Source organism: Solanum stenotomum, chromosome 5 (assembly GCF_019186545.1).
Source record: "Solanum stenotomum isolate F172 chromosome 5, ASM1918654v1, whole genome shotgun sequence".
Classification (NCBI taxonomy): domain Eukaryota; kingdom Viridiplantae; phylum Streptophyta; class Magnoliopsida; order Solanales; family Solanaceae; genus Solanum; species Solanum stenotomum.
In genome coordinates this window covers 1,472,633-1,484,842 of record NC_064286.1, presented here as the reverse complement: position 1 = coordinate 1,484,842, position 12,210 = coordinate 1,472,633, and the positions used below count along the sequence as shown (strand labels likewise).

The 12,210-nt window shown below is 30.5% G+C and overlaps 1 protein-coding gene across 1 annotated transcript; it reads right to left on the bottom strand.

The window, feature by feature from the left end:
- Nucleotides 1-4,516: 4,516 nt before the first annotated feature.
- On the bottom strand, nucleotides 4,517-7,921 carry LOC125865158 (equilibrative nucleotide transporter 3-like). Its single transcript, XM_049545343.1, has 9 exons — nucleotides 7,783-7,921; nucleotides 7,393-7,497; nucleotides 6,496-6,651; nucleotides 6,264-6,407; nucleotides 5,860-5,965; nucleotides 5,560-5,735; nucleotides 5,318-5,478; nucleotides 4,883-5,141; nucleotides 4,517-4,792 (listed from the first exon to the last, which is right to left on the bottom strand). Exons 1-9 carry the CDS (start codon nucleotides 7,828-7,830, stop codon nucleotides 4,682-4,684), a joined length of 1,266 nt encoding a protein of 421 aa, XP_049401300.1. The 5' UTR covers nucleotides 7,831-7,921; the 3' UTR covers nucleotides 4,517-4,681.
- Between the last annotated feature and the right edge of the window lie 4,289 nt (nucleotides 7,922-12,210).

The following is a 12,210-nucleotide window of genomic DNA, read 5'->3' as shown; positions in this document are numbered from 1 at the left end:
AGATGCTAGGTCCTGAAAAACACAACATTTTTGAAAAAATGTGACACAACAATTCAAATCTTTTGTCACTTGAGAAACTGACAGAAGATTGAACTTGAAAGCTGGTACACACAACACTCTTCTAAGAACATCACATCCTCATATGTGACAATCTCCAACATGTGAAACTTTAGCAGATGTACCAATTGGCAACTGAACCTGACCTGCATTCTCTATCAAAACTAAATATTGTAAACATGTAGGATCTCTTACCATATAATGGGATGCACCAGTGTCTACAATCCATTTCAAGTGAGTAGCTGGAGGCAAATGATTACCTGTCATATTAGCCGTGCCACTTATGGCATCAAGTTTAGTTTGATCCAGCATTTGGAGAAGCTTCTGATGTTGCATTAAAGTGAACATGGGCATAGACATTTGCTGAGACCCAAACTGCTATGGAGGATATTGAAATTGCATCTGAGTATGATATGGTGACTGCATCTGAGACATCTGAGTGTGATAGGAACACTGCATCTGAGCATATGGTGGTTGAGTGGACTCTAGTTTATCAGATTGATAATGTTGAGGTATAGGCCCTGCATCATAAGTAGAATTTCCAGCAATAACAACCTCTCTTTTACCTTTGTAAGCAGCTGGATACCTAATCAATTTAAAACAGTTAACCTTGAGATGGCCAGTTTTGTGACAAAAGTCACATTTCAGCAGTTTGTTGCATTCAGTCCTCATGTGTCCTTTTATATTGCAAAAATCACAAAAAAAACATTAGGATTATAAGGTCTTCTAGGTTTATGACTACTAGGACCAAATTTAGAGGTAAACATTGCAGTAGGAACCATATCAAGCATCATCCTACTTGATCCTGCTACCATTCTTTGACTTTCATCTTGATTAACCATAACATAAGCTTGATTGATGCTAGAACGTTATGGCATCAACAGGATTTGGCTCCTAGCTTGACTATAGTTGTCATTAAGTCTCATAAGAAACTGCAACATCCTCTGATGTTGTGATTGTTCAAAAAATTCCTTAGATCTAGAACATGTACAAGTAGGGGAGGCATTATAGAATCATATTCATCCCACAAATCCTTTAGTCTAGAGTAGTAAATTGATACAAATGAAACACCTTGAACAAGAGTAAAAATCTCCTTATGCAACTGAAAAATACGAGAGCTATTTACCTTGTTAAACCTTTTCTTTAAATCTTCCCAAATCAAGTGGGAATCTGAGCAATAAAGGACTCCACTGTGAAGATCTTTGCTTACGTTGCACAGTATCCAGGAGACAGCGATTGCATTACAGCGATCCCAAAGTCGAATCAAATCTCCTGTGAATTGAGTCTTCTTCACCGTGCCATCAATAAAATCCAACCTTATTCTTTCTAAGTAGAGCTAACTCCATAGCCTTGCTCGATAAAGTGTAATTATCACTTCCAGTGAGTAGAATCCAAACATTCAGCGATCCAGGTGAATCTGATGGATACAGATACAAGGGATGAAGATGGTCAAAAGTAGGAATAGCCATGGAAGTTCCTGATTGAGTTTCAGCAGCAACTCCTTGGACATCCATGGAATTGAACAGAAAATTTTCAAAAAAACACGAAATTGAGCTAAGAAACAATGAAATTTTTCACTGCGTGTGTAAGAATTGTTTAAATTCGAGCTCGATTGGCTCTGATACCATGTTAAGAAGATGAATTACATGAACAAAACTCCATTGAAAAGCTAATCTAAGAGAGAAGTAAAATTGTAATGAGAAAGGGAAAAATATTGTTTCATTGAATTGAAGAAGAATACTACATACATTGTTCTTATATATATATATAGCCACATACTATTAACTAATCGACTCACTTGACTAAACCACCTCTAACTAACTAACTAAGCAGCTAAGCACACTTGTACCATTCACAGTGTGTGTATAATAATACAATTATAGCTAGTGTCATCAAGGTACTTGTACACATTTAGTTAGTTCCTTTACAATAATAGATAATGTTTAACCTTTACATACTTTTTCGATAAAGGGTGTGCACTGAACCATCTTTCGCTTTAAGGTTGCTCTGCCCGTGTTCCACAGTGCACTTTTTCTTGTTTCGTTCGAATAATTGTTTTTTCTTGAGCTGCTAATTTACGAACATAAAATACACCCCGTCGTTACCTTTGTGTTTTATTTTTAATGCACTACCATTGAACTGATAAACGAAAAATCTCACATAGCTTAGGCAAACTTTCTCCATTTAATCTTACTTTTGAAATAGGTATGAGTTATAAGGCCCAACATTTATTAAAATGTTGTTTTAATATGATATTAGAGTTAGACACATTCAATGTGGGTCCTCAAATTGATTGAGGATGGTGGAAATACCCCCTATCTTTGAATGTGCACGCTTCAATCAGCGAGAGGAGTGCGATGAATCCAAGAGGAAATTTTTGAAATTTTTTTAAATACTAGAGAATTTTAGAGATTATGATAAAATAAAATGTGTATTTAGGTAATTTTTCTTTGAATTAAACTCAAAATTCATTTCTTCTATATAGTACCAGAGTCAGGCCCATTCGATGTGGACAGTCGAACTGACTGAGGAGGTGAAAATTACTCAGTCTATGAATATGTACACTCCAATCCGAAAAAAAGATCCAAATGTAAGGGTAATTGATGATTGAAAGATCCCACATCGATGACAAAAGAGTCCATGGACAGGAAAAAATGTTACATATTAAAAGATTGAATTGAATTTCTTCTTTGAACCGCCCAAAGTAAAATCAATCGGTGGCTTCTTACTATTTTCAGCGTTGTTCTTTTTGTTATGACTCTTTCTCCCTTTGCTTTTAACACCACTTGAGGAAAAAAACCATTTTCAAGCAAAGAAGAAATTGAATAGAGAAATTAAAATGTCACATTTTCAAAGAGCTAGCTAGGCTATAATATACCTTTTCTTGTTTTTCCAACATGTGGAAATTATGACCTCCTTGACTTAGCTTCCATATCTTGTTCTTTGGGGTGGGGGTGGGGTACGTTTCTTATTTATAATATAAAGAATGTTATAGGTTTAGTATATGAAGTATATATCTCACATTTAAACAGATTCAGATAACAGATGCATCATGAGGGGGTATGATGTAGATAATATATATACTATTATGAGAAATATGAAATTAGTTACAAAATTTATTGGTAATTCCTAGCTGATTCGATTCATCATTAAAAAAGCTTCTAGCTAGTTAAAATTTTCTTATAATCCGTCGATAAGTGGATTTAGCATGAATTTTTGTTTTTTAGCTATGAAATTTTGTCTATCGCTAATTCTTTATTTTTTAGTAGTGTATAACTTTGAACATAAGTATCACTAATTGATTCCACAAATTAAACCAGCAGAAATAACTTTATCGTTTATTACAATTTTATGATTTTTCCAAAGCTCCTCTTGAAATTATGGTAATATATAGTAATAATATTAATTAACCATGAAATTTTTAGCAAGCATAATATATGGTAAACTGCAAAAAGAAAAGGAAAAAAAAAAGGCAAATGACCTATATATTATGGCTGGAAATACTAGATAATTGATAGTGTAAACACTATTGACCTATGAGCTGCAAAACTAGCAATAACAATACACTTATATTCTTGTGCTTCGAGCTTTCTTTTTTTTTTACTAAGTCTTTATCTTATAGCATTTAATTTATTATAATATTGTTCTCGGATCGGCAGGGATACTCGAACAACACCAGACATAGTGCATATATATACTTATCATCGAAGCTCTTACACTTCACACAACTTTGTTATCGTTACCTCTTTCTTTCTTACTACTATATATTACCATATTCAACTGCTAATATACAAACTTAACGAGTTAATTAGCTAAGACGTGTGTCTTTGACCTTATATATATTCAACTGTATCATTTTCTCGATAAACAATCTCTATCATTGTTGGTGAGATCCATTGAAGATATTCTAAAATCACCTTTTTTTTAAGCTTGAAACTTGATGGAAAAGACAACAAGTGGATCTATTAAATTAAATAACTAGTATATAGTTTTTTACTTGTTTTATTGGGGTTTGTTACGTTGATAATAGTGTTGGGAGCTTAAGATCATTTTTGAGCCCACAATAAATGGGCTACAACAAGACAATGAACATTTTTTTTTTTTGTAAATGATATTGGCTTATCTTTTTGAATATTTTTTTTCAATATTTGCTTTTAGAGTGAAAAATAGTTTTAAGACCATAGTTAAAGATAGCTAATAATTTTAGCCAAAACATCATTAATTAACAAGATTCGACTTCAAAAAGAACCATTTCATGCATACATATCAATATTATTAATGTTGAGGAATCTTACTAGCTCATTTGGTTAGTTACATGAACTTTTACCTAATTGGTAAGAGTTCGATACTCCACCTAGTAATTCCCTCTTCCCTACCCCAATTTTTAATGTCCAAAACCAAAAAAACATTCTAGTTTAAATAATCAAATAGAGATGACCCTAGAAATTCTTTTCTCCTAAAAAAAAACACTCTTACATAGGAAATACAGAAGGAGAAGCCGAAAATGATACCATGAAAATTGAACTCACACCTATTATGCTGGAGACTCATGGAGAGTCGAAAAAGAGATTTTAACATTTTGTATAACGTTTTTAACGATACCTATGTACACATCAATGTGTTGTTAGAATTTTCCATTACCAATAATCCACAACCAATCCAGTGCAACACCAGAGAATAGTCCAGCAAGTAGGCATAACACTAGCAAGTTGCCCAGTGCATTTTGCTCAGGACCCTGTTGAAACAGAATCCAACAAGTTCAAAAAATTTCAAATGTTTCTGTTTTTTCGATTTTTATAGTGATATATGGAAGTATTTCACTAACCTTGTATCCCTGAGGAGCAACTGTGAGGACACAAACGGTGAGATAACCATTGGTGAGTCCGAGGAAGGACACGAGCATTATCATCCAACCTTGATCACCGTATTTTGCAGTGAAGTAGAAACAAGGAATGAACAAGAAACGAGATAGTGTTGCGATCATTAGGCCTTTTCGTGACTTCAACTTGATTTTCTCGATCAATGGAATGTATCTTGCTATCAAATCGAACATGTTGTAAACTGCTATCAAGACTAAAGCATACCTGAAACAAGAAAACCTTTCTTTAGTCGCATAATTCATGTGGTAAATCAACCTTGTATATATACTCTATGTGATCCGAATCTTTCCTGGAAGCGTTTTCTACTAGATGTTTGTTAAAAGAATTGAATGCAGGACATGACAAAATACGCGAGCAGAGAAGAGGAAAGCAAAGCTTACCATGAGCCTAATTTGTGTGAACCAGTATTCTCATACAAGAATCCAGGGAAAATTGACAAAGTCAGGACATAAGTCAAGAACAAATCCAATAAGTAATCGATGTTCTGAAAGAACAGCTGTTTGTTGCTCAGTCGGTCCAATTGTTTAGCGTTAGCATCAGCCTGTTAAGTCCACAGGAGCATATCAAACGTTAAGGTCAAGAAATCAGTAACAAATTCATTAGTTAACGATAAGTTGCATACTCTTTCGGCTGCTTCAGTTTGGATACCTGCTGCAGCTAAGTCTGCTGCAACAGTTTTTGATCCCTCTGATGCTGCCTTTGTGCGGTAGTACTTAACGATTGGTAGCTTAGGAAAGACGAAAGCGTATAGAAGAATGCATAGAAATTCAAAGAATGTGGAGATAGCTAGAAACAACACTGCAAAATCAGCAAACACAAGATTCTGACTAAGGAAATGACGAATTATAATCAAATAAAAACTACTACATTTTAAACGTTTCTCTCGTTTTGATAACTAACAATGGCATTATAGATCACGTACTAACTCCTTTGCGAAGACCATTACTAGCCCTTTCAAAAGCTGCTTTAGTCACTAGCCTTAAAGCCGAGGTGAGAGCCCCAGACGCAGCCAGACCGGCTAAGTATGACTGAAAAATCATAACATGAGCAGCAATAAAACATTTCGCAATTGTGATTCAAACAACAAAATATCCAGTGTAATCCCACAAGTAGAGTCTCGGGAGGTTAGAGCGTATGTACACCTTAACCCCCTACCTTGGGAGGTAGAGAGGTTGTTTCTGATACACCCTCGACTTAAGGAAAAACACATCAAAGCAAATACTAAGGAAAAAATCACAAAGCATTCTGAAAAAAAAAAGTAACAGTAACTACAACACAATAGTGCAATTATCGAAGTACAAGACTTATTAGAAGAGACAATCTTACTTGGATGAATTCAGGGCACATGAAGGATAAATCTCCTACCATTCCACCTTCAACAAAAGCATCAGCAACTCCAAAAGCCGCGACTATAGCACATATACCAATGTAATTTCCAAGACTGCCAGCTCCTGATGTAGCCAAATCCAACTAGCAAGACGTGAAGAAAAAGTCAAGTCGGGATAAACAAGACATGAGTAAAGCAAATGAAATGACAGAATAGTTAATCAGAACATACCACTAGGAGCGCGAATGTGCTTAAGAAGAAAAGAGTGAATCCAGTTAGGTTGCGCTTTCTTGTATTGATTCTTGCCTCATTATGTACAAGAATTGCCATTGTCGCGAGTGCAAACGGCTGATAAACGAGGGTAAGCACCCTTGAAGGATGGTATTTCTTCATTGTACATGACAAAATAAAACCAGTTATAAGCAGATATACTAATTAGTTATCTGGGATTACAATGAATTCAACATAACTACAATTATAATGTAAATATAACAATCATAAACCATTGAACTATCACTTGTTCACGAGTTTCATACTCTAACTATCAGTTGTTCCCTTTATCTACCTAAACTATCGACATCTATATGCATTAAAACACACCTCAACTATCAAATATTCTCTTTTCCTACAACTATCACCATCGTTCATGTAGGAAAAAAGAACAATTGATAGTTGAAGTGTGTTTTAAAATACATAAATGCTAATAGTTCAGATAGAAAAAAGGAACCATCTAATAGTTGGTATGTGAAACTCAGGAAAAAACAATAGTTCAGATATGCTTTTGACCATTATCACGCAAAAAGGGCCCTAATATTCAATGTTGCTCAGACTCTCCAAAATGCTACCAAAACCGCATTGGATCCTCCAAAATATGTGAATGCATCAATATCTATACATAAGCTAAGAGGCAGATCTTGTGCCTTTCCACCTAGTCGTATCAAAGATCCAACACGCACCTCACAGTATTCTTTCTGAGTCCGAGCAACATAGCTAACATTCCAAGTAAAAGTCAATTGACAGAATCATCATAGACTTTTTTGTCAAACATATTAAAGTCATGATTTTTCAATATTCTTTAAAAAAAAAAAAAAAAAAAGAAGAGGATAATTAAATTAAAAAGACACTCACAGGAAAAAGTTGATAATAATAATCACCAATTGTTAGCATACTATTCCAAGAAACAAGTGACCCAAGTCCAAGAATCCAACATACCACCATTCCACTATATTTTCCCTGAAAAATTCAGATACACTTCTCAGTCAATTAACAGTATTAACAGAGGCATAAGTTCTAAATTCTAAAATTTTAAGCGCAGACATCTTAATAACTCAGTTGGTTGACTATCTAAAATTTTACTATTAATTGTGATTCCCTTTTAACATTTCTCTTGCCCTTAGCCCAATTGCCCAATTTTTTTTTTTAAAAAAATAGAATTTGAACATAATAAATGTAAAATTTAAACAAAAACTATTAATGTCTGCTGAATCGATAACAGAGATTAAGAGTTAAAAACATTACCTCTAGCCTGGTTGGAGTTGAAATTATGCTTGAATCATCAATAGTCATGGCTGTTTAATTATCTTAAGAAAGAAATTTGCCAAAACAGAGTTCACCACACAAATTGTACTACACAAAGTATTTTCTTAATTCTTATAACATAATATTTGATAAAATAGTATGAATTGACTCGAACACCACAGCAGTAGGAAAAAGAAAAACTTTATTATATCAACAATTATGTTTCTATATTTGGAGGATATTTTCTCAACTATAATGATCATGTAAAGTGCATTTATTGAAATTGAGAAAAATATGGAGGAGGTGGTTCTAAAATATATCTCTTTATATATTAAAGTGTAATAAATGAAAGTGAGATGAAATATTGTTGAAAGGTGTGAACATTGTGTTGACTTCTAATTATAATTTTTTTAAAAAAATAAAAAATGCAACATTGTTTGGTAAATATTTATATCTAGCTTTGTTAATTTCATATTTTTTAAACAGAAAATTAATTATTGGGTTGTTATATCAAATTGATTTTTAGTTAATTAGGTTTTGAAAATTTAAATTATTGGTACTTAGTGTAATTATTTAGTGATAAGAGTAATGTTAAATTTATTTTAATTTAAAAATTAATAAGTAAAAATTAGTTTGGTATTTTTAATTAATATACGTGATAATTAAAAAAGAATTAATGTATTATTATAAATTTTCCTAATTTGTTTTTTAGTTAATCTTTGATGATTTTGGCGGTGATATCGAAACCTTGAAACGGCAAATGAGGTTGGCTTGGACTATATGGAAACCGACATATTTTTAATAAAATACGATGCACTTATTATATTAACATATTAATGATTAAATATAAATCAATTTATAGCAAGGTGATCTTTTAAACGCAACGTTGCTAACAAATTTTTTTTCTTAAAATTCAAATTTCAAAATATTTAATAAATTCTTTTTATCATCCTATCAATTAAATGTCTTTAATCATTACCGGCCATTAGTTGAAAACCTTTTTCAAGAGAGAATCCAAAGAGAAAAATACAAATGTGGTGTCAACTCAAACTTTTTGCCATTATAGTGTGCTGGAATTTATTGGATATATTAATGTGGCTCTTATGAATTCACATGGAATGAAATGAGATTTTTATTTTTATTTATCATTTTTACGTGTTTGCTATTTTAAAATTAGATTTTTATTTATGTTTGCCACTTTTAATATATTATATTTTTCTATGTTTTATTTTTATTATTAATTAATCATTTTCAAAATAAAATACTTTTTCATCTTATTTTATATGACATAATTTGACTTAACACGAACTTTAAGAAAAAATGAAATATTTTTAAAATTTGTGGTCTAAAATCATTTCATTAAGGCTAAAGTAAACATTTTAAATTGAAATGATAGTAAATATAGAAATGTGTCAATATTTTTTAGACTAACTAAAAGAGATAAACGAGACAGATGAAGTACTAAACATTACTATTATTTAATAAGAATTGTGTGATAAAATAGTCATATCAATCATTATGTTCTTAATAAGTATATTAAATCTAAATATAACAATTAAAAATGAACTAAAGAAGCAATATAGTAAAAGATTTGGAAAGCACGATCCATGATACTCTCTCCTTGTTTTGTCCACTAGTCTAATGCCCATTATAGAGGTTGTTTGGTGATCAATTCGGTTTAATTTTATGTTTAGAAAAATAAAAATTAATGATGAATAATTTCTATAGTTAATTAGATAAAAAATTGTTAGTGGTCAATTTGTAGTTAATTTTTATTTTTTTCTTGTTATAATATTTTAAATATTATTGATTTAATTTATCGATTACCAATTTGTAAAATACATTAAATTAATAATTGAATCATTAAAATACTAGTTACTTAACTAATAAATTAGTGATTAATAACTGTTCAATTATCGATTTAGTTGTTTTGAATATAGTGTATATGTGAAGAAGGTGATAAAAAATTCATAACTTAAAATTAAGGAAAAAAAGGTAAATTTTGATAAATTTTATTGAGTTATTATCGATTAAATCATTAAGAAAATTTAAATAATTCACTATGCTCTGATATGTGTGCACAACTATCCATGGATATATATATGGATATCCTCCCCCATCCTAGTCCTTAATTATGTTGCATTTATTAATGTTAGCATTCTGGTATTAATTGTCACTATTTCTTTACTTTGAATTAAAAGTTTTGAGTTTGAAGTTTAAATATAATTTTTATTAGGAATTAATTATTATTTTCTTAAATAGACTTTATAATATATGAACCTAAAAATCAAGACTTTAATATAAGTATATCGATATCGAGTAGGAAATAATTTTTTTTATATAATATGAACCTAAAAATCAAGACTTTAATATAAGTATACCGATATCGAGTAGGAAATAAATTTTTTTATACCCATACGTCTTATGTTTTATTTTCTAGTAACAAAACAATTAATATACTCCCTCTGTTTCATATTAAGTGACTTTCCAGACATTTTTCATTATTCAAAATTTAAGATAAATATTTGATTTTTCTTTTACATATTTGCCCTTTCATCTAATAAAGTTTTATTTTCTGACCTAAGTTCTCTAGCAAAACCTAGAAAGAATATAAGTGTACTGGGAAATCCAATAACAAAAAAGTTGAATTTTTTTCATCCGTACGTCAAAAACTTAGAGAATACGGAGAATTATTGATAGTTGTAACCATTCGTCAACTGATATTTATGACCTTTAACTTTAGGTGTATATAAGTAGATACTTAAACTTATATAAAGTTGAACAAATAGACACATTTGTCTTACATGACAATTTTGTGTCCTACGCTAGGTAAGATGTATTTCTACTTGTTCAATTTTATATAAATTTAATCGTCTATTTGTTCACACCCAAAATTAGAAGACATAATTATTAATTGAAACCAAATTAAAGAATATATTTATATATTAAACCATTGTTAACTAAGTAACAAAGACAAAACGTAAAGACCATCCTAAAATAAAAACAACGTATATAAAAACTTTATAACATAACCAAATGACAGCCCAAGTTCAACAAGTGATTATAGTAGTTCTTTTTTTCACCCACAAGCTGCCATATATTAATTCATTACGGACATAATATGTTATATGTCCAAAGGATAGTTCAACATTATTTACAATTCAACTTAATAATAGTCTTTCTCAAAAAAACTCAGGCAACAAAGATATTGAGAATTTAGCTATGTTATAAGCTATAACATTAAATCTTCTAGAAATATGTACAAACACAATATGCTCTAGAGATGCAGACATATTTCAAATATCTTCACCAATTATATCTATATCCTAAATAGCCTCCACATTTTTAATACATCTACAACACCTTTTACATCATAGAGAACATAAAGTTTCCTCCATCCATGCGGTATCACTTTTTCCAAAAGTTTTTCTTAACAATGCCAATTTGGGAATTAATTATGTAGTGTGATCTTTTTTTTTTTTTTGGGGGGNGGAGGGTGGGGGGGGGGGGGTATAATTCTCTACTTGGATATTTGGGGGCATGTTGTCCAAAAAAAACCGGGTCGGTGCGGCCCATGTAGCACGTCACGTGTATATATGCCCCTTAAATTAGGCCTTAACTTACAAGGCAATTTGACATTTGTATATATACTAGATATAGGACCCGTGCCAGCACGGGGCCTAATATATATTATTTTTTTATTTTAATTTATGTCATATTATGGAATTTGAGAAGTTACTGAAATTTTTATATGATTTTAAAAATATTTTAAATTTTTAGTTATTGTGATTTGTAGTACTTTTTTTAACATAATTTTGAAAATAATATTTATTACTCTGTTTGTTCTAATTTACGTGGCACACGCATAATTTCAAATATTTACCCTTTTTTATATGCCTCTTTAATATATTAAGTTGTTAATTATTGTATTTAATAGTACATTTTGAACCTAATTTTTTAATAATATATGTTATTTGTCATGTCCCAATTTATGTGGCATTAATTGATAGATTTGTTGGAGTCGAGAGATTTATTTTGTTAATTATTGTAATTTATAGTTTTTTTCCGTCAATTTCAAACAAAATATGTTGTTAATTGATAAAATACTTTTAATGTAAATTTTTTTAAAAAATATGTGTGACTCTCCATGTCCCAATTTATGTGGCACATGTAAAGTTTTGACAATTAACCAAAATTTTAATACATTTAAAAAAATATTTTTAAGTCGTTAAATTTTAAGTAATTTAAATTGTTGTATTATTTATTACAATTTATAATACTTTTAAAGTAGTTGAAATATTGTACTATTTATTATGATTTATAACCCTTTTTTAAAAATTTATGTCATATTATGAAATTTGAGAAGTTATTGAAATTTTTATATGATTTTAAAAATATTTTAAATTGTTAGCTATTGTGATTTGTAGT